Source organism: Phacochoerus africanus, chromosome 16 (genome assembly GCF_016906955.1).
Source record: "Phacochoerus africanus isolate WHEZ1 chromosome 16, ROS_Pafr_v1, whole genome shotgun sequence".
Lineage (NCBI taxonomy): Eukaryota > Metazoa > Chordata > Mammalia > Artiodactyla > Suidae > Phacochoerus > Phacochoerus africanus.
Genome location: NC_062559.1, coordinates 25,863,069 through 25,886,866, shown reverse-complemented (window position 1 = coordinate 25,886,866; position 23,798 = coordinate 25,863,069). Strand labels below are relative to the sequence as shown.

The window sequence follows — 23,798 nt, the reverse complement described above, 5'->3', positions numbered from 1 at the left end:
GTATCAGTGCAAATTAACAGACTTTCACGTTCTGAGGTCCAGACAGCAGTACGCAAGACTTTCTTATCCCCATAAAAGGGACTTCAATTCCCTAGAGTGGTGATCCTTCCAATTTACGCACAGAGTCTGGCTTCAGTCTCCCTTGTCGACCTTTGTCATCAGTGGATGAAGTGCTATTTGTTTTTCCAGTGCTGTCTTAGGAAAAAGAAATTACAGAAGGGGGTCAAACATCAAATACGTATTTAAAATTCTGCAGCCCTGAGTGGGTGGCCGCATTTCAGGGCAAATGAGAAAAGGTTTTTTTCCAGTCTGGGGAAGCCCACCGCTTGGGATCCGGAGCTGACAGCGCGCTCCGGCTGCCCCCGAGGACCAGGAGCCCGGGCCTTAGCCCCGCCCCCTCGCTGGCCCCGGGCTGCACCGCCTGCTGCCCTGCTCCCCTCTGCGTGCGGTCGGCGCGCGCCGCGCGGGTCTGTGTGTCTGTGTGCGTGTGTCCCTGGATGGGAGATGCATTGGAGTCCTACGGCTGGGTGTTCCTTCCGAGCGGTTTTGCTCAGCAAGCTGTTAGGGGATCATGGAAACTTTTTTTTCTGGCTAAAAGGATGAAAACTGAGTAAGTACATAGAACTTTGAACTTGGAACGAAACAAATACAAGCCAACCTCTACGGATGGTAACCATGTCCATTCAGACTGTGTGTTCCCTTTTTATGTTAAAAGCCGTGAAGGCTTACAGGAGAGTGGCAATTTAAAACGGAATGAGGGGAAGCAGTTAAGAAACATGAAAGGCTGAAAGCAGGACGGCTTTAAAACCGGAGGAAAAATGAGGAACTGTTAAGGCGAGCTGGTCTGCGTCCAGCTGTGCAACAGGCACTTTGGGTTAAACCTCTTGCCATCTCCAATGCTGTTTTTAGGCTCCAGACTTACTTTGCTGTTGTTTCTCTTTTCCTGTGAAGCTTTTACTGTTGAGCTGAAGGATGTGAAAAAATAAGGCATTACCGGAAGCAACAGTTTGGCAGCCAGGGGTAAGCTCAGGTTATTCGTTGCAACTATTATTATTTTGATGTCTTTTTTTAAACCCAAGCCAGCCACTTTTTACTGTCATCCATGGAAGGGCTCTTATTTACCGCCTCAGACTTTTGGGACCTATGATTCTTTGGCATGACGCTTCGGAAAGTTCTTAAGTGGGGGATGGAACTATCTTGATGTGCTTTAAGTTGTGGAAAAAGAAGACAGATTTTTATTTTTCATGCTGACAAAAAATAGCTATGACTTTTCCGGCAACGTGGACAGGGGCCAAGTGAAGCTGAACTGGTCATGGTCTGTCGTCCAGTGTTCCTTTGTCGCCGGCGATTTTGCCCGCGGCCCTTCTTGGTGGGCTTGGTGGTGGCAGTCTGTCTCTTCTACCAGACCCTGACGCTCCGGGGATCCAGGAAGCTCACAGCCACTGTCCCTGCGGCTGCTCCAAACACACCCACCGAAACCCAGGCAAGCAGATGCCGGAAGGGATTCCCCGTGGACAAGCAGTGCGTCCTTCTCTCCGATAACGCACAGGAAATCAGAAAGGTAAGGCGACCAGAAGCTTAACCTTGACATTTTTCTGCCAGGATAGATATCAGTCTACTTCTCTCTGACCCTTCTGTACAACTAAAATTAACTTCCATGAGATCTGAAAGGGATCCAGAGTATACACAGTCCAGAGAGTGACCTTATGACAGTGAAACACATGCTAGCTTCGACTTCTTATATTTACTTTCAGACAGTCCTGGCCATTATTTTATCTCAGAATTTCACTTCATTTCAGCTAAATGAAATAAACAGTTGGGGGGGATGGGAGTGATGTGAATTCTTTCCAAAATACTGGGGTTCTAAGAGATCTGACCATAGCAGTTCAGAACACTAGTCAAAGATGCATAAAATTTGGAAAATGCTGAATATCTTTTTTCTCAAGTCCGCCAGTATGACTGGTTAGACCATTCCAGACTCAAAGATACACCACAATTACATTTCATAATTGGTTAAGTCTATTTTTCCTTGCTGAGCACCTTGCAAAAGCAATATATTTATTTCTGAAGCATTTTTAAAAATAGTGTAATAGGTTTCTTCAAAATAATGAACACTGCATTTTATAGGAAAATGTAGGTTATTCTATACTTTTACAAGTCTAATAACTTTACTAATCTTACCTGTCAAGTCTTGAAAAACACACAAATGCAAGTCAACACACAGAATTTCTATTTTAATATACCTCTCTGCTTATGCCTATTAGTGAAATGATAACCTTTAAAAATAGTCCAGTCTAAAAAGACAAAGAAAAACACGCACATAGATATTCATGGTAGCAAAACCACTGATTTTTGTGCTACAGAGAGTGGTGTAGCAAGATAATTTAAAAATCTATGAGTATTAGCTTATATCAGCGGTGGGTTTAGGTTGAACTTATGATCATTGTTATTGTTGGGAGCAGAATTTCTTGTTGAATCCCAACACTCACTGCTACCATTATCGCTAACACTACTTCTGCCTTGTTTTAAAAACTCTTTTGCATGTTTCATTTCAGACTCATAACTCTTTGAGACAGGTAAGGTAGGTATGATGACACTCACAGATGCTTAGGCAGGCTACAGGGCTGGTGGTACAACATGGTATGTTCCACTGGTTCCTACTGCAGGGCTGATGCTCTAAATTCAATGCTCTAATAATCATTTGTGAAACCACAGCTCTAAGAACTTACCGAAATACAAGATAATATTAGGTTTGAACAAAGAAAATTTGAGGACTTTTGAGTCATTTACTTTATTAACAAGGTCAAGAAATATCTTGACCAAGAAATACGACAAAAAAAGGAGATAATATAGCTAGAAACACATCTACATGAAACTTCACCTGACAATGGGAATCAAATACTCTAAAGTAATTGAAGAATTTGTATTTGTTTAAATTTATGATAGCATTAAGTTGCTCTTAATTGCATTTTTAATACTTCAATTTATGATGGACATAAACTATGATTTTGAAAGTCACTTCTTATTTGTTTCCAATAAGTGTGATTGCTTTAAAATATTTGAGATTGTTTTGCTCTTTAAGTACCTAAACTTTTTGTTACATATTTTGGACAAAACAGTTTTTATTCATTAATTTACTGCCTTTCTTACTCTTTATGTGACTCCTACTTTTGCCTGTAACTTAGGCATATGTTAACTGTTATTTGTAGGCTGTCACAGAAAATTCCTTTCAGCTTTGGATCTCTTGCCACTTATAAACCATCTGAAACTTATTGGCTGCTCGTGTAAAACACTGACTCTAGAGTGTTCTTCATAAAAAAATGCCAAACACATGATGGTTTGTTCCACCGTCTTAAACATTTTGACCATAAGCAAGATTCTGAATTCACAATCATAGTTCGTAAATTCAGTGGATGTGAAAATTGAATTTCCAAACATTTGCTGTATACCTCTGTTTTCAACTTTCCTTGGGCCAGGCATTGGTTTAGAGATAGGATAGAAAGGAAGTTGGAAAGAATCATGTGAAAGTTAGTTAAAACCAAATATAAATTAGTTCCCCTTGTAATATATGTTCCAGAAAAGAATTAAATAATTATCCCATTTCGAAGATCAAATATGCTTTCAGATAGCTAAAGTGAAGAAATGTCTTTGGAGTCAGTACACAGATCCTCCTCAAAAACAGCTACTTGTGGGAGTTCCCGTCGTGGCGCAGTGGTTAACGAATCTGACTAAGAACCATGAGGTTGCAGGTTCGATCCCTGGCCTTGCTCAGTGGGTTACGGATCTGGCATTGCCATGACCATGGCTTGGATCCTGCGTTGCTGTGGCTCTGGCAAAGGCCATCGGCTACAGCTCCGATTAGACCCCTAGCCTGGGAACCTCCATATGCCACAGGAGGCCCTAGAAAAGGCAAAAAGACAAAACAAACAAACAAACAAAACAACCCAGCTGCTTGTGAAGGTCATTTAAAAAAATAACTGATGAGATTTTCTTCAAGACCTAAGGCATTTTATAGAAGTATTGTTCCGGTCTATAATTTTGGAGTTTTGTTATTACTTTTATTGGCAAATCAAAATATTCATGTTACTAGAGCTTTCCCTTACTTGCATCCATCCATCTTTACTGCTTTTTAAAGTTACCTAAGACAGCTGGTTCTGACCTAAGGTTCATGGGTTCCAGAAAGTATTTGGATGTATAAGATGTCTATGAAACCCAGGGATTTTATGTAAAAACCTAGGTGTGCATGTGTGCACTGTCCTCTGGGAAAAATTATAATCCTCTTCAGATAGTCAGGCCTAAAGAGATACTAGAAAAGAAGAAGATGCTTAAAAAGCAGTGCAGTTAAATTGTATACTAACTGCTCCTCCAGAAAGTGTGAGTTGGTTCTGAGATTATAAATCTAAAAAAGGAAAAAAAATCTTAAATTCAGAATCCACATGAGGACACTGAAAAAGCGTTTCAATGAATGCTGTAGTGTCTGCAGGGATAAACATTCAGAAACCAAAGTATACTCACAGAGCATTTCTTGAATCATAGTTTTCATACTTTCATGAATAAGCAATAAGTATATCCCAGTTGTTTTGGCTGTAGTTGTTTCTAAGAGAGGATCTTTTATACTTTCTTTGCCTGGAAACGGAGGGTTCTGTGGTAGCAAATATCTAAAGGTAAGAGAGTGTGTTCCTTACACCTTTGCACTTGGGATCTGCTTCAATGTCTCAAACTGGTTTCAGTGCAGATTGAGATCATGGTATAGTATTATGCCAACTTTCCACAGTGAGGAAGTGCTCTCCCTCTTCTGGCCAAATTTTAATTCTTTTTTCCATCTGAGCTTTCCAGAGGGCCTTGCAAAGCAGATGTACTTTTGTCATTTCTTCTGGGTTTTCTCCCAACGTTTGTCGTTTGTGCTGCGTCTTAAAATTACTGCAATTTAATATATAAACTGAAGACAAGTTCCGTCATCTTCCCTGAAGTAGGTCACTCAGTAGATTCATTTCTTTGCCTAGAATCTAGCACTTTAATATTCCATGGCATGGAAAGCACATTAAATGATACGCAGACACAGTGGGAGAAAATCTCCTTGCTGTATGCTCCTTTGATGGGAACTTTGCTCTTGGGGAATATATTTATACTCTCCATGGCCATGTGTTTCTGATTATCTCCTGTCCATGCTCCGCAAGGAGACTTACTGTTTCTTTCTCACTTCACTTTTCATTCTCCATTTCTCCCAACTCTTCTGTTCAGTGACTGTTCCCTGCAGCCACGTTCCCCGTGTCTAACCATCCCCCAAGGCAAATAAATGAGTGCTTTCATTACCGATACTTTTGATTTCATCTATTTGTGGGTCAAATAATGTGTAATATATGTAACATTTGAAAATTTCTAAAAAATTACTTGCTCAGCCTAGGTTTTCCAAAAGCAGAACTGAAAGCAAACACTTAGATGCTACTATTTTATAGGTTGGGGCAATCCCAGGGACCTAAGAGAGAGGAAATAAAGGAAGAAGGAGAACAGATACAAATGAGTACATTATTGGGAGACATTCCCCGAGTGTCTGTATTAAACTAGGCAACTCAGAACTGGCCTTTGGGGAAAGGGGCAGGAAGGACAAGCACTTTGTCTATCTAATTTATCTGGCTCCTGGCTTTCTCTTTCTTCTGTTTTTCATTGATTAGAGTTGGCCCCATGCTGCTTCTGAGTCATGTTACCTGGACTCTCTGGGCATCCTTGGGGGAGCCAGGGCCTTGTGGGTGCAGTCCTGCCAGGGCAAAGGTGAGATAGTTGTTCTTTTTCTTTTTCCCTTTTTTTTTTTATTTTTAAAGCTTTTTAGGGCTACACTCAAGGCATATGAAAGTTCCCAGGTTAGGGGTTGAATTGGAACTATAGCTGCTGGCCTACACCCCAGCTGGCAACACCAGATCCCCAACCCACTGAGCTAGGCCAGGAATTGAGCCCTCATGGATACTAGTCAAGTTTGTTACCACTGAGCCACAACAGGAACTTCGTTTGTTCTCTTTCGATCTTTCCTGTGCATAGGGGTGGTCAGGTCTGTGGTGGCTGCGATGGTGAAAATATAAATGTCCTTAGGTTTATGATCACAACAGTGGTGTGGGAAGTGCCCACTAGAGAGGTACATGGGGCAGGGTAATCTAATGTCTGGTATAGTAGTTGTGCTAATTTTGCTTTCTTTTAAAAAATTTTTTTATTATAGTTGATTTATAATATTCTGTCAATTTCTGCTGTACAGCAGAGTGACCCAGTTATACAGATCTATACATTCTAATTCTCGTATTATCTTCCATCCTGTTCTATATCAAGTGATTGGGTATAGTTCCCTGTGCTATACAGCAGGACCTCATTGCTCATACCTTCTAACTGTAATAGTTTGCATCTACTAACCCCAAACTTCTAGTTCATCCCACTCCCTTCCCTTCTTCCTTTGGCAACCACAAGTCTCCTATTTATATCTGTCAGTCTGTTTCTCTTCTATAGATAGGTTCATCTGTGCCATATTTTCGATTCCACATATAAGTGATATTGTATGGTATTTGTCTTTCTCTTTCTGCCTTACTTCACTTAGTATGAGAATCTGTAGTTCCATCCATGTTGATGAAAATGGCATTATTTTGTTCTTTATTTCTGGCTGAAAAAAGTACAATGGTATTCCATTGGGTATATGTCCCATGTCTTCTTAATCCATTCATCTGTTGATGGACGTTCAGGTTCTTTCCATGTCTTGGCTTAATTTTGCTTTCTAAAATCCCCAGAGTATTTCTAAATATGTTCCTACTCTTGGGAAATGGCATCATTTTCTTCAAGTGAAGTACTTGTAATGATCTCACTGAAAATGCCCCTCTCTAACATAAAAAAAAACAAACTCTTACTTCATCTTGACCCTTTATCTTTCTTCATTCATTCTTTCATCTTTCATTCATTCATTTAATAAATATTCCTAAGCAGTTTATACATGCTAGACACTGCACTAGGTACTGGTGATAGAGAAATAAAAGGCACCATGAGACAGATATGTAAATACATAGAGTAGGGAATCCATAACTAGGGAATCCATAACTTTAAGATAATATTTTTGGGTTTTTTGTTTGTTCGTTTTTTGCTTTTTAGGGCCACACCCGGGGCATATGGAGGTTCCCAAACTAGGGGTCGAATCGGAGCTATAGCTGCCGGCCTATACCACAGCCACAGCAATGCAGGATCTGAGCTATGTCCATAACCTACACCACAGCTCACGGCAATGCAGGATCCTTAACCCACCGAGCGAGACCAAGGATTGAACCTGTGTCTTCATAGTTACTCGTCAGATTCATTTCTGCTGCGCCACAACGTGAACTCCATAAGACAATATTTTGAAAGATGAGAAGGAGCTAGAAAGAGAAATAAAAGAATATTACAAGTAGTAAAATATTACAAATAGTACACAAAGAAGAAATTAAAGAGTCGTGTGTGTGTGTGTGTGTGTGTGTGTGTGTGTGTGTATGTGTAAAATGTATCGAGAGAAGCAGAGCAAGAAGGTAAATAGATGAGGTGGAGCGTTCAGCAGGGTCTGGGTGTTGGAAATGGGGGCATGATAAGGACTCTGAATTCTCTCGTAAAGGCAGCAGGGAACCCCCAAAGAAGGGGAAGCAAAATGTGGCACGAATAGATTTATGTTCAGAGAAACCATTCTGTAATGCACCTTGCAGAGTGGATGAGATGGGATTGAATTAAAGGCAGGCAGAGGGGTCAGGCTGCTGCCTCAGAGATGCGAGTCATATAGCTGCAAGCCAACCAGTCCCAAAGATTGCCAGCAAACCCCCAGATGCTCGGAAGAGGCGAGGAAATATTACCCTACAGGTTTCAAGGGGAACATGGTGCTGCTGACTCCTTGATTTCAGGCTTCCAGCCTCCAAAATTGTGAGACTATGTTTCTGTTGCTGTAAGCCGCTCAGTGTGTGGTACTTAATGGCAGCCCTAGGAAACTAATAAACTGGATGGGGCGGACGAAGAATGGTTCAGCACATGAGCTCTCAAGTCAAGTCAACAGCACTTGTTACCTTGCTCCAGTGGGGACATTTCTTGACCTCTTTAGGATTTTGTTTCATCACCTACCAAGGCGTTTATCATCACCCATCTTGGGAGACTCCTGCGAGGCTTCAATGAGAGAAATCATGTGACGTACTTGAATGACCTGGCAGATAGAAATTGCTCAGTAAGTGTTAACTATCAGAACAATTATTATTTAATCTCCTTGAGGATTTACCCACCTCTGTAATTTCTTTCACAAAGTGGTCATTGCCCCATTGAACCCAAGGACCTGGGTGAGGAGTGTCTGAGATGAAAGCCTTGTTGAATTTCTCTCCCTGCTCTTCAGCCTCTGGCTCTTGCCTTTTCCCAGTAAAATGAGCCTTGAGAATCAAGACCAATCTGAGGGAGGGTGCTACACCCTCAAAGTCAGGCCTGCTTCTCAGTCAGCAGAGTCTTCAGTTTGGGCTGAATCTTTTTTTTTTTTTTTTTTTTTGAAAGTTTATAATGCTAGCATTAACCACATGCCATAGTTGAGGATTGGAGAAATGAGTTGGGTGTGGAGAAGGGGGACGATGTTAAGGTTTTTGATCCTGAATAAACATATATCTATTTGTTTACTGTCCCTACATAGATGATGAGCTCCTTTAGTGCAAGGACTTTATTTGACTTGTCTACTGCTCCATCCCCAGTGCCAAACCGGTATCTGAGTGATACTGGTAGTGAGCAGTGAATAAATAAATATCTAGTCAATGACTGGAGAAATAAATGAATCATGAATTTGAAGGTCAGAGAAAATCCTTTTTTAAAGCTGAGGCCAGGGAGGTCCCTCTGGTGCCATGGGTTAATGACTGGATGATTGGTCCTTGCTTCTGTGGTGGCACCAGTTTGATCCCTGGCCCAGAAACGTCCATATGCCATGGGTATGACAAGAAAAAAAAAGAGAGAGAGAGAGGAAATAAAGCAGAGGCCAGGAGATGAGAGGAACTCCCCCTGTCTCTTTCTTCCCCCAGGTATCCCTTGAAGTCCTCCCGGTACCACTTCTTGCACTTCTTGTCTAGTGCTTATGATCTTGCCATTTGGCTCCATTGAATTTGCTTTCAGTTATCATCCATCTCTCCTGTTCTCTTCAGCTCATTTGTCTCTTTGGGATTCTGCTCCTGTAAACATCCTCAAATATCTACCATATTAAAAAAAATAATAATAATCCTCTCCCAACCTGTGTGCCTTGCTAATTACTTCCCATCTCTCCTGGCTGCTTTGTCACCATCATCTGTCCTCTCTTTGTCATAAGAAATTTCTGTGTTTTAACAGAGTGATGCTGCCAAAAATTGAGCTTTTCCTTTTTTTTTTTTTTTAATCTTTTTAGGGCCTCACCACGCGCAGCATATGTGGGTTCCCAGGTTGTGGTCGAATCGGAGCTGTAGCTGCCACAGCAATGCCAGATCAGAGCCAAGTCTGCGACCTACATACACCACAGTTCACAGCAATGCCAGATCCTTAACCCACCGAGTGAGGCTAGGGATTGAACCTGTGCCCTCATGGATACTAGTCATATTTGTTTCCTCTGAGCCACAATGGGAACTCCAAGCTTTTCCTTTTACATGCTTTTATATTTTAACCAGGTTTGGAGGTAAATATTTTAAAATCATGCCGATGGCATCTAAAGACAGAGGTCTTTGTGTAGCAGATACTGTCAGCATGTTAACAGGTATGAGACTTTTATAGAATTGGTTGGGCTGATGATAGACATTGAGTGCTTGTGGATTTCTTTGATACCTGGTTAGAACCATGTTAAACTTTTATAATGAAATATGCAATGGTTAAAAGATTGTTCATACTGAGAGAATTTTAAACAAATTCACATTTGCTTGCCCTAGACAAACTTTAATGAAGTCTTGATGAAGCTCATATTTAAGAAAGTTGTGTTAAATTTTTTTGAATCCAGAAATTAATCAGTTTATTGGTGTCATTCTCTCTTTTTTTTTTTTTTCACAGTAGTGGCTATACCCTCTGCCTCTTTCTCCCTGTAAGCAATTCTGTTTCTTGTTCTAATGTGCCAGAGAATTGGAAAGTCTCACGAAGATAAACCCTCTGAAGTGGAAACCACTAGATACACTGACATTATAAAAAGCGTTTCCTATTATCAACTTTGAGTCTGTGGCCTTTGGGGTGAAGAGAATGTTTTGGGTTCATTTTTCCTTTTGGTTTCCTTTGGATGTTTTTTTTCTAGAAAGCTATTCTCATGAAAAGGATGAGCTCATATTCTAAAACAGGATTTGTGTTCTCTAACAGAAACTATAACAACTTTGGGAATCTGCAAGATTGAAGTCCTTTGGTCAACCTATGTACTTTACAGAGGCTTATTCAAAATGCAACATCAAGCATCTTGGCTATCATGCCGGGCTTAAAAGAGGAAAATCACCATAAAAGATGCGTTAAGCCTTGGTTATATAAGATTATATAATCCGTGTATATATAAGGATCGTAGTGAAAAAAATTGATTCAACTTCCAGTTAAATTCACTAATAGAGGCTTTGGGTACTTAGTAGATGAACCAAAATAATTATTAAGCAGAGCACATGGATTTGAAAGTTCAGAATTGGCCTTATCGACTTTTTCTGAAACCTAACTACATGTGGTTTCTCTAACCATTACTTGGGGACTCTGAATAGAACCCCCAACCAGTCTGCCTACAAGCAGACTTCTTTACCCTGCACATTGCAGGGGAGGGTCCTTGACCCTGTACATTGATTGCTGGGCAGAATAGACCTGACTATCCCCATTGAGACTTCTGACTTCAAACCGGTTAAGTCTATTGAATAAGCAGTCTCACGGAGCATCAGAATGTTGTGGAACACCCTTGGGCTTCTCTGCACAGTGGTTCGAATTCCAGCTGTGTCATTTACTAGCTCTAGGACGTAGATACATGTTACCTACATTTGTAAACTCTCAATTTTGTCATTGGAAAAATGAAGCCACCTAAGCCCTACTTGTGAAAACTGAATATGTCTTTGAAAACACCAAGCATGGAGGCTGACCAGAGTTAGCGGTCAATAAATTTGGTGCCCTTCTTCCCCCTAAGAAGTGGAGTTTAAGCTCTGACTTCAAAAATAAGTACTTTAAAAGGCTTATATTTATTTCAGTAATGCACATATAGTAGCTATTTTTGATTCTCAGCCTATATGCTTTCTTCGTTATATTTTGCTTAGGCAAGTGTTTAAAGCGGAGTGTCCTGTGCTAGCAGTCTTGGGTCACTTTTCTCTTTGACACTCTCAGTGCAGTCAAATGCAGGCACATTTCATTGGTTTTCCAGGGCTATTCACAATGCTTTCTTCTCCTCCAACTTGGAAGAAAGTGTTTGCCTGCACGTAGTGAGCATGGAGCACGTCTTCCCTGATTGATAAAGTGCCAATTATTTACAAAGTTTTGATATTTCAGTCCTTTGGATAACCAATTTCTTAAAAGGTACCTCACAGCTGACCTTGACAAAAAGAATCTGGCACCTGCTAAGAGAGCTACCTAAGAGAGCTATCCGAGGAAGGATACTCATTCAAGATGGGAGAATCAGGCAAGGGGAAAAGCTTGATGATGGTAGGGAGAAAGGAGAATTTATTAAATAGTAATATTGAGGAGTTCCCTTCCCTAATATTGTGGCACAGTGGGTTGAGCCTCCAGCGTTGTCACTACATTGGCTCAGATCACTGCTATGACATGAGTTCCATCCCTGGCCAGGGAACTTGCACATGCTGCAGGCTCAGACAAAAAAAAAAAAAAGTAATATTGCTCCACGGTCCTGGTATTTATTTATTTTGACAGAAGAAAAAGTGGACGGTATTGGGCTGGTGGTACAGGCTTCTGGAAACCCCCTGAACCACCTGTTAAATGTCCATGTATCTGAGGCAGATCCTGCTGTGCCCCACTCAGTGTTTCCAGATGAAAGAAGACATACGTCTATGAGGATCCAGAACCACTGCTGAGAAGTTCAGTGGCCATGGGCTAGTGACTCTTTGGGGTTTCATTTCCCTAGACTGTGGCGTGCGGATGCAAATGCCTGTTACAGAGGATTGAATTAGGCACGGTAGCTCAAAGTGCTTTGGGAAACATTGAGATTATAAAATGCAGGGGAATAAACCTGATCACATTTGTTAAAAGAGAAATTGAGGCTGCTGCTTCTTTTTTTTTTTTTTTTTTGTCTTTTTAGGGCCGCACCCGCGGCATATGTAAGTTCCCAGGCTAGGGGTCCAATCGGACCTACAGCTGCCAGCCTACACCACAGCCACAGCAACGCGTGGGATCTGAGCCGCGCCTGCGACCTACACCACAGCTCCGGGCAATGCCGGATCCTTAACCCACTGAGCGAGTGAGGCCAGGGATGGAACCCCGTTCTCATGGACACTAGTTGGATTTATTTCCACTGAGCCCCACAGGGACTCCCAAACTGAGGCATGTTGAAACTTTTAGGGGTTTGAAACTCTATTGGCGTTGGCGCCAAAGCGGAAGCGCTCCCTGGACAAGAGGCACGGCAGGACTGTCCTGGAGAAAAGGCAGAAGTGAGCAAGGAAATTACTGATTGGCTATGGCTGGAGCCTCCTTTGCTGCTTGGGATTGGTCGTGCTTAAGTGTCAGTTTCAAAATCTCCACTTTGATTGGCTTATATAAACCACCCCCTCGGCATTGGAGCCACCTCAGTCTCATGGCCTCCTTCTTCAATTAATGTAACACATCCCAAAGGGTAATGTCAGGAAGATGTTCTCGTTGCTCTTGGCGCCTCTTGAGGGAGAAGAATGCATAAATGCAACGTGACTGTGAGTACCAGGAATATTTTTTTCATTAAATAGCTCTACAAATGTGCTGTACAAATGTCAAGTTATGGATATGTTTCAAAATGCCACTAAGAGCCCAAAACTGCACTGTTACAATTGAGTTTCACTGTTTCTTTAACAAGCAATAGGAAGTGTAATAGCATTCCAATAGTTTCAGCCCTAAGTCTAGTTCTTCCCTAGTGGAAAATCTAGCATTAATTTAGCCAAAGTGCACAGATGCTTCAGGAAAAATGGAACAGGAAATTAACTTTTCTGTAGCAGTGCAAGAACTGCCTGACCTTAGCAAAGTGTCAGCCAGAAAGTCGACTTTCATATTGAACAGTAAACCTTCCCAGCTGGACACACCTAGAGGGCAGAAGTGATTTCAAATGGGTTTTTCCTCACTCTTCCCTTTATTATTAACTACCTTTTTTTTTTTTTCTTCCCTGAGTAAACAGTGAAAACATTGATAATACATCTGAAGCTTCCTACACACAAGCTAAACCTATTTATCTGTGTATTTTAATGCTACAGAAGCTATTTTAGGAGCAGATAGATTTGGGGCAGGGTTAATTTTCTTTTTTGTGAGGGGTAGATATAAAAGAAAAGGAGATAAACTGATGATTTTTCTTTTAAAGAAACAGTAGTTAAAGTAATACTGTGTCTGCCTTAAACACACTTGTGTGCTGGTAGAGCAGATAAAATATATTTGTGAAAATATATTCTGTCAGGAACATAAATTTCAAGAAGCTAGCATTGTCTCCTGCTTTTAATATAGAATCATGACTCTTTAAAAGGATGCCCTTTCCTGTGATATAAATGGGAGCACGTTTCAGCATCTGATGATGTGCACATGACCTTAAGCACAATTCTCAGCAAAACCCTGACCAAGTACCCGAGTACTTAAAATAATGCAACTGCTCCCTGTGAAGTCTAGCATTTACACAAAACCTTGGAATAAATTACTGGCAGTTGGATCAGGGCAGAGATCGAGTTCCCACAATGCCTGGCACAGCACACGTTCAATGAATGGATGAATGGAAACTCGTACAATTCATGCTGTGTGTCCAGTATAGGACTTCCTGTGGTGTCCAGCAGTCCTTAAATTTTCCTTTTGTACTTTCAATTGGATTCTTAAAGGCTGGTCTCCCTTGGGTTCATCCAGGTCTTTTGCTATTTATAAGATGTCCTTACCTCCTGCTTTCCTGAGAAAACCAAAGCAATCTGCCTGTTAGAAGAGATGCTTTCTTCTTCAAGCCTGACCCATGACCATCTGTGGGGCCCTTTAAGAATAAACTGGGCTTCTCAGAAGGAAACTTACTTTTCTAGCCAGTCACAGAAAAAAAAAAAAAAAGAAAAGAAAGAAAGAAAAAGAAAAGCCAAATGCTATTCTGCAATTCAATCCATCCCTTACAGAAAGGATTATAGAGTTTAGGGAATTGAAAATTTGATAACAGTATTAGATGATGTCTTATTCCTTCCTCTGGAGAGAGGGCTTATGTTGTGGTATTACTGGATATTGTCATTTCCTGCCAGTTTTTAATTTTTTTAAGCAAAAAGCTGGCCTTCAAATAAACATTCTAGAATGCATGTGTAATGTGGAGAGCTCTAAGATTTTGGACGGAATACGTGAGGTTGTGTAAGGCTGTGTTGCTGTGATAGTGTAGCATCTGGCAGTGTTGGAGGATCAGGGTTGACTGGATGGAGGCTTCTGGAGGGAAAGTGTGGGGAAGAGGGCTCTCAGGGTTCAGTCAGGCTGGGAAAGATGTTACCCAGGTTGGTCCCCAAGTTGTATATTTGTGCTGGCCAGTGAGCTGTGGGACAAGATGAGGGGGCCGTAAAGACTGAACAACTACAAGGATGCTCAGAATAAGCACAGAAACAGAATGTGGGCTGAGACATAAATGTGCACTTAAGGAGACTTGGTCTATACTTTTGCTTTAAGATAGGATGTTTCCTTTATGCAGAATTTGGTGCCTGGATATTTCATACTCATTCCTCCCTTCTTTTTAATGCTTTGGCCCCCACAAGGGTAGAATGAGGTGGGCTTCTTCTGGGTTGGTGAAATGTGCACCTCCATTCTGTAGCATTTAATTTGACCAGGAACTGGAGGTGACTTTTGTTGCCCTGGAGATGCAGGGCCAGGTGCATGGAATATGTGGGGTTTCCATCTATAATCATCAGTGCAGTTCATGGGGACCCTGGATTTCTGGATGTAAGTACTGGGGGGAGAGAAAGGAGCCAAGGATGCCATCTGCATGGAGTGACAATGTTAGACACTTGAGTTGGGTTCAGGAACCTCCCCTGAGAGTATGAATGTGGTGAAAGGATCGGCAGTGGATGGGGAATCTTAATCCCCATCTCAGAGTCTGAATTCTCTGGTAGGTGTTGTATTGAGGCTGACCTCCCCATACAGGGTAGGGTATGCTTACTATGGTGCTGAAAGAGATTCTTGGCTGGCCACCCCCCATTTTTTTTTTTTTTTTTTGGTCTTTTTAGGGCCACACCCTGCAGCATATGGAGGCTAAGGGTCGAATTGAAGCTGCAGCTGCTGGCTTACACAGCCACGGCAACACAGGATCTGAGCTGCATCTGTGACCTGCCCCACAGCTCGTGGCAAAGCCAGATCCTTAACCCACAGAGCAAGGCCAGGGATCGAACCTGTGTCCTCATGGATGCTAGTCAGATTCTTTTTTCTGCTGAGCCACAATGGGAACTCCCACCCCCAATTTTTTTATGATGGCCTGATGCTGAGGCCTGGGGGCTTTACGTATGCAGAGGTGAAATGCAGAGAGCCCTGCCGGGCTGAGAGGAGAGTCAAGGTCATCAAATGGACAGGGTGGGCAGTGAGGATGTGCAGCAAGCCTGTAGTACGAAGAGTGGAGAGAAGAGAATAGGACTGACGTGGAAAATGAAAATAAGGCGTTCAGGAAGTTCGTAGGTGAGTACCATGGAAGGGCCTAGGACCAGACAATTGCGATCATATTTTCCAAGCCTCAAAGAGGGAATGTAAGGTGATAAGGGACTTTTTATATCCTGACTGTGAATTTATTTATAAGACCCTATAACAAGGTGTAAAATTAAATCATATTTAGTTGTGCAAGGAACATACCGCCTCATTTTTATCTAGCACCTGCATCTAAACAGTGTGTCCATTGCCTAAATGGCATCAGGGCCATATTTTTTTCATAATGATACATTTGTTTGGACACTGGATGTTTGTCAGAGAAGAGTAGCAGTGGTGATCCACTGATTATGTTTAAATGTTTTAATGCCCCTAATGTAGATACACTGCCCTTTTGCATTCTACTTGTGACAGAACCTTTATGAAATCACATGGTGGAAATTTTTGAGGTGTTTCTTTGGTTAAGTAAACAAGGAGGCCTTTAAACTGAGGTGCCTCTGAGGTTGTGTGGGCCTATGTAGGCAAACCAAAATCTGAGCCCGTAAATGGCTCAAGATTACAAAATCAAAACACCAAGGACAACTAGTCACAAACAGCCAACTAGGCTTTAGGCTAAAGCCTGTCCATAATTTCTTTTCTCTGCGTTGGGACTTTCTCTGTGTAAGTGTTTCCCCAGCTCCCATGCCGGATTGTTCTTAATCATTTCAGGTTTGGCGCTGGCGCATGGTAATGCGTTTTTGCTCCAATAAACTCTTACATTTTTAGCTGAACCTCAGTTCATCTTTTAGCAGTTGAAAACATTTAAAATTGTCAAGAGGTTCTTTCCTGTGATCACTTTTTAAGAGATAGTTAAATACGCCTTGCATTTATGAGGGGCTATACCTTTTCTAAAGCTTTTATTTCACTGTTAGAGTCTCCTTTGATCCTTACAACATCAAGAAAAGTAGGATGGAAGATGGATGGTCATTTGTAGATGAGGAAAGGGAAGAATACTTGGTGGCGCTTAAGTGGTATCAGCAGTTAATGAATGGGGGCGGTGAGCTGGGGGGAAGGAAGAAGAGCAGACCCAGGATTCAGAGGGCCTTGGGGGTGTTGCTGGCAAAGCCCTTGTCTTAGATGCTGAGTCTCTGGCATCCATGAAACTAGGTGATTGTATGATGCTTAGGTATTGGTATCCTTGTAACACCCCAGTGTTCTTTCCTTTCTGTTACGTTTGTTGCCTTTGTAAGGACTCCCTATTTTAAGAGCGAACGGCTGAATTAACTCCTTGTTTTGGCATCAGGGGACAGAGACTTGCCATTATTTGAACATTTTCCCAAAGAACAAGGTCTCTCCTTGTGCTCTGCTCGGTATTTCATAATTGGGCATTGCCGATTTTATGTTTTCTTCATTACGGATGTCCTTTAGCTACTGCTGACACTGTGGTAAGTCTCAAAGGGCTGGGGAGCTCCTAGGCTAAGACCAGAAAATGCAACCAGGGCTTGAGGATGGAAAGCAGATAACTTCCTCCTCCTCTAAAGCTCTATGTGATCAAGTGATTAAGACGGAAAAGGAGGAAGAAATGTTGAAAAAGGGGAAAGCAGAAGGAAGGAGAAGAGACAAAAGAGGGACCTTCAGAATGGTTTTGATTTGGTCCAAAATAGAAGTAAAATCAGTTGTGCCTCAAGAAAAAGCAGTCTGCCTTCTCTTCTGATCTCATCTAAAGCTTTATCTTATTCTGAAGGCTATCTCGAAGGAAGCTATCAAGACCACCATCTCCCAGGAAGTCCAGCGTTTTTGTAATCTCGTCTGGGTTTTGCTATGTCTGTAAAGTTACAGCAAATAGTAAACTGATGGCCCACAGCTGTGCATCGTGGGTGGCACTCAAGGAAAGGAGTCTTGAATTCCTTGGAGGAGGAAGAGGCTTCAGAGCAGGCTGGAAAAGATGCTTAATATGACTTTCAAAACAGCTAGAAAAGAGAAGCAGAAACATTTGGAAGAAGCAGAGAGGGACTATAAGTTCCTCCATGTTGGTGGAAATGGACAAGCCCTTCTGCGGGGGTAACAGGCAGCTGGCCCCTTGGAGGCATGGGAAAGCAAGACACGCAGTGGGAGACATCAGATTGGGACCAGGGGAGAAATCTCTGTTTTTGTTCTTGGTTTGTTTTTAATTCCTCCCTTTCTCCAAGATTCCTGCTCTGTGTGAGGTTAGCCTGGGGAAGGAAAGGGCAGCGCACAGTTGAAATTATGCCCAGCTTGACTGAGCATTGGCTGGGGTTTGAGGAGTTTGAGAAGCAGCCTTTTCTCTGTCTCTCTCTTTTTTTTTTTCCTGCCTTGCAAGTTGCTGTCCTCCAGTGACACCTCTTTTCTTTCCTCCAGTTACACAAGCTCTAGACCCCTCTTCCATACAGTGTGGTTCTGAGTTGTGAAAGAGGAGAACAGCAATAAACAGAGATGACTTAGGCATTCTCAGAGCTTCGCATCAGGTTATATGCTGCATATTTTATAGATGGGAATAGATGGAGTGGGAAGGCTTTTCTTTTTCTTTTTCTTTTTTTAATTAAAAAAGTTTTATTTTTTTATTTTATTTTATTTTTTTTGGCTGTGCCTGTGGCATGTGGAAGTTCCAGGACCAGGGGTAGTGCCCAAGCCACAGCAGCAACCCAAGCTGCTGCAGTGACAGTGCTGGATCATTAACCCCTTGCACCACAAGGGAACTCCTGGGAAGTTGTTTCTGATGAGCAAAAATACTGTACCTCTTAATTCTCAGTGAGTATTTCAGATGTTCCCAGTGGACTAAGGAAATTTGTTGTTTTCTTTTTTTGTTTCTATTTCTTGTTTTCTTTCTTTTCCTTTTTTTTTTTTTTTGCTTTTTAGGGCCACACCCATAGCATATGGAAGTTCCTGGAGTAGGGGTCAATCATCAGAGATACAGCTGCCAGCCTACACCACAGCCAGGGCAATGCCAGATCCTTAACCCACTAAGCAAGGCCAGGAATGGAACCTGCATCCTCATGCATGCTGGTCGGGTTCATTACCACTGAGCCATGCTGGGAACTCCTTTACCCATTATTTTCATCATTGTCATTTAAACTATTCTATATAAACATTTAAGATCAGTTTTTATCTAGTTCGGAGTAACTGTAGGTGAAGGCCGAGGGTCCCTAAAGTTTCACTCAGGTAGGGAACATTCTCCAAGGCTTTGCCTGCATATCCAGGGAGCCTGCAGTTTCTAAACTGTCCTTCAATTTTAAATAATGTTTAAATATAAAATGTATAGGGTATGCATCATCCTGGAAAACTCCATCCATTTTGTTTCTTGAATTCTCTAGGTGTATATTTCACCTGTGGGAAAAAATCTTCATTCTTACAGTGGAAAAATTAAAACGTTATTCACTATGATAGACTCTATAATATTTCTAAAATGCCAAAAGTCTGGACAGCATGGTAATTTGACTTTTAGTTATATATGACACACATCCGAGGTCTACTATATGATTTGTATTTGAGCATCAAAAAATGTCATAAATAAATCCAGAAAAAATCTTTTTGTCATATGAAAAAAAACGCAAGTTTTATTGTTCATCTCTACTATATTTTCAAGAGCTATCTTTCTTGCTTTTGTGGTAAGTCTTGGTGAAGACTTTTTAATAGTAACTGAGAAATATATTGCCTTTATAATATAGCTCTTTATTAATTTTTTACTGTAAATTCATTACTTTGCTCAAATATTTGACTCTATTTTTGTCATTCTTGCCACTATTCAAAATTCTACTGAAATAAATTTCTTAATGCACATTTTCACCACTTTCTCTCCCAATCCTCCATGATAGTATTTATAAAAAAGACTTTTACATATTGAGAACAAAAAAGATGTCGTATTCACGCATTCCAAGAATTATTTAGTGTATACCCATTCTGTGTCAAGTACTCTTTTTGCTTTTTAGGGCCGCACCCACAGCTTGTGGAGGTTCCAATCCACAGGGGTCCAATCAGAGCTGTAGCCGCTGGCCTACACCACAGCCTCAGCAACGCTAGATCTGGGCAATGTCTGTGACCTACACCACAGCTCACGGCAACGCTGGATCCTTAACCCACTGAGCGAGGCCAGGGATCGAACCTGCTTCTTCATGGATACCAGTCAGATGCATTTCTGCTGAGCCACAACAGGAACTCCAAGTACTGCTCTTAAGTTGGGAAGACAAAAGTGAACAGAACAGACAAGACATATGCTTTCATTTACCTTCTTTTATGGTGTGGGGAAACAGACAACAAACATAAAAATAAACCATATTTTTGCCTTAACAGGTGATAAGCCCTCAAAGAAAAATTATATATCAGGGTGTATAGAAGCATATAGTCTACTGTAGAAACACTTTTTATGACAGAGACCAAACTATGTTAATTGAAAAACATATAGAATCCTTAATATAAAATTAGAGTCAAAATATGATATTGATTTCTATTCAGCTTCATTTGTATATATTTAACATCATGTACTGGTCAATGATGGACACTCACATAAAGAAAACTCATTTCATTCCCTGTGCAATCTCTCGGAGTAGGATTTGTTACTCCGACTACACCTATGAGAAAGTGCTGGTGTGGGGCAATTACGTAACTCTCCCCAGGGGGTGAAGCACTCAAGTGGCAGAGCCAGAATCCAAATCCAGATTTTGGATTCCCCGCCCTCCTCTGTTCCTACTGTGTCTTGCTGCATCTGACCTTCCAACTAATATATTCGAAGGCAGCATAGAGGTTTCAGATTTTGAAGCCCTTCCAATAAAAACAAGTGCTCGGTAATAAAACAACTTGCGTGTGGTCTAGCAAAGTGATTTCTGAGGGACTCTTTTGCAGATCTCTCAAGAAGAAGGGAGAGAGGGAGGTGACTTGGAGGTTCAGAGGGACAGTGGCCAGTAATGCTCACTCCTTTCGAAATTCTCCTCTGCTGAACTGCAAGTCTCAAGCTCAGTTGTTGTAGTTATGGCCAGGTTAAATGTGTGCTTCTGCTAAAAATGTATCTTCAGGGAGTTCCTTTGTGGCACAGCGGGTTAAGGATCCAGTGTTGTCACTGCAGTGGCCCAGGTTGCTGCTGTGGCATGGGTTTGATCTCTGGCTGGGAATTTTTATATGCTGTGAGCGCAATATAGATAGATAGATAGATAGATAGATAGATAGATAGATAGATAGATAGATATAGATATAGATAGATAGATAGATAGATATATCTATATATATCTGTATATCTCCAAATGGTAGGAGTAATCAAGAGCTCTCCTCTCCAAAAGTGCTGCTACAGGCACTTGATCATTCCGCATTTGCTGGTGCGGTTGGCATAACTGTATTTCACATACGCAGTGTGTGCACCTGTTGTCGGGCCGGCTGGAACCGTTCTCACCCCTTGGTAATGGGCCATTCTGCTGATACAGTGTGTTATAAATATTACAAGGACGGGGCAGTTTGTATTACAGGATAATACAACGTCATTTGACGGACAAGCTCATTTCCTATTTATTCTCTGTAGTCTGAGATGTGAGTTAAAATGTCAGGGTGTTATAACGGTGGCTATCAAATATGGCCAGCCATTCATACCTTATTTAGAACATGCTCCTTATAAGATATGCTGGTTGCTCTTATTTTAACCGATCCTAGTTGGTGGTGGTGTTGGGGGTGGAGAGGTGGTATCATTCAAAATAAAACTTAAAGTTTGAAAATACACTCTCCCCATGTGAAATCCCTGCTGTATGGAGCCAGCTGAAATGGAGGGCAGCATCCTGTGATTACGAAAGAAAATAATGTGAGAAGGGAATTCTGGACGCTAGGCATTTTGCTTGAGTGACACTGGTATATTTGGAAGCATCTGTCTTCCCCTTTCACCTCAAAGCATGTTTGTTTATTTTGGCCTCCTTTGGGCTACCATTCTCTCTAACTCCTGAGTCCAAAGGCTCAATCTGTATTGGCTTTCAAATATTCCTTCTTAAAAGTTCATCATTACAATTGCAACATTTGCTAAGGAATTATGTCCCAGTTAGCAGTTAAATTCTTGAGTCTAAATAGTTTCATCATCAAAAGGATACAATGAACTTCTTTGCAGAACAGATAATAACTCACAGACTTTGAAAAACTTATGGTTTCCAAAGGAGAATAGTTGGGGGTGAGGGAAGGGCTGGGGGTTTAGGATGGAAATGCTGTGAAATTGGGTCGTGATGATCCTTGCACAACTAAATGTAATAAAATTCATTGAGTTAAAAGCCAAAAAAATAGTTTCATAATCAATAAAATGCAATATCCTTTAACAAGAGAAAATACCTGATCATGTTTTCCCGACGTACCATGCACAGAAGGTGTGACTAGCTATTCTCTTTCTTTCCACTGCGTTCATCACACAGGTATTAAGCACCCATGTTAGCGTGTCCCTGGCAGAGCTCAGACACAGAAACAATGTTCCCAGCTCTGCTCTTTTTGACGTATTATTATTATTATTATTATTATTTGCTTTTTAGGGCTGCACCCACTTCATATGGAGATTCCCAGGCTAGACGTCGAATCGGAGCTGTAGCTGCTTGCCCTACGCCACAGCTACAGCAACGCTGGATCCAAGCTGACTCTGTGACCTACACCACAGCTCATAGCAACGCTGCATCCTTAACCAACTGTGTGAGGCCAGGGATCGAACCCAAAACCTCATGGTTCCTAGTCAGATTTGCTTCCGCTGCACCATGATGGGAACTCCGACTATTATTATTTTAAAAACACACATATCATACCATCTATATGCCAGGCACAGTTCTAGGCACTTTACAATTATTAATTCCTTAATCCTCATGGCAGCCTTGGGAGGAAGGTATTGTCCACAGTTAGTGCTGCCAGAACTAGGGGATTCAAACCCAACAGCATGCCTGCAGAGTTTGTGTCCTTCTGCATTGCACTGTGCTTGGTCTATTAATTTTCAGATAGCAGTCATTTGTATGCAAAAAAAAAAAAAATAGGATAGGCTTCCTGCTCTCAAATTGTTGGAATCTTAAGACAGCATGGAGGTTTCAGATTTGATTTAGAGCATTTAGAATTGCCACGAAAAGCTAAATCTGTTTCTTCTTTCTTTCCATATGTATCTTCAAAGATCTGGGTAGAGCATTGCACCTCATCAGTTTACTAGGTATCTTCATTTACTAAGTCTATAGGATGTGTACCAGAGACACAGGGACCATCCAGGCTGCCTGCAAAGACCCTCACATCACAGAGAGACACCATTTCCTAGGTGCTAATGGAAGGATGTATTTCAATGAAAATTTTCCAAAGGGGCTCTGTTTGATTTGGAGTTTGCTAAGTGGAAGTGTATAAAGAGAGGCAGGGACTGTTGGTGGAAGGCACCGTGGAATCTGAAAGAGCAGGGTGGGATCAGGACTGGAAATGATTAAGAGGGTGACATTACCAGAGAAGAAGGATGGGGTCTAAGTTCAAATGGCCTGCATTCCTCAATAAAGATGTGAAATTAATTCTGTCAGGAATGGGAAATAATGAAGGAATTTAAGGAGTGAAAAGACATGGTACAAAATGTGTTTAGATCCATGAAAAGGACATTTGATTTAGAGCATTTAGAGTTGCCGCTAAAAGCAATGTGGAGTCCCAAGTTCATTTTCTACCTTTTCCTCCTCATTTTCCTCCTCCATCCCCTTGGTCTCCTCTTCTTTGGCCTTGCCTGTTTTTGTTTTTGTTTTTGTTTTTAGCCCTCTCACATCTTTTTTGCCCTAGCCCCCATCCCATCTCATCACTTCTTCCAGTAGTCAAAAAAATATCTACCGCTTCAAGGCTAAATCGCAAGTTTTTGCGAAAACGCACAGTATCTGCCATTAAACCATATAATGAATTTAGAGTCAGCCGTTTTCTACTTGGGAGTTCAAAACTTCCTTGGTGATAATGGCATTTCAAACATCATTGTGAGAAAGAAGAATATTTATTTTGGGGGAGCAATAAACTATTGAAGGAAGAACCTATGATTATGATACCTCAGTGATAGCCTCCTCTTCTCAGGAAGTTCCGTCCTGCCTCGCTGAGATGCGTTCAGATTTTGCTGCATCCTCATGGAGAGAAGC

At 41.4% G+C, this 23,798-nt stretch overlaps 1 protein-coding gene across 4 annotated transcripts in view; it reads left to right on the top strand.

Moving 5' to 3' along the window:
* The first annotated feature begins 430 nt into the window (after positions 1–430).
* Positions 431–23,798, top strand: part of CPED1 (cadherin like and PC-esterase domain containing 1) — a 281,780-nt gene continuing 258,412 nt past the window's right edge. The window contains exons 1-2 of one of the 4 annotated variants that reach the window (XM_047763881.1): positions 432–610; positions 1,406–1,561. Coding sequence is in view for 2 of the 4 variants with exons in the window: in XM_047763880.1 (XP_047619836.1) it covers positions 1,313–1,561 (249 nt within the window). In the remaining 2 variants the exon portion in view is untranslated. Of the gene's footprint in view, positions 1,562–23,798 lie in introns of all 4 variants that reach the window. The other 3 variants (XM_047763882.1, XM_047763880.1, XM_047763879.1) reach the window with 3 other exon arrangements.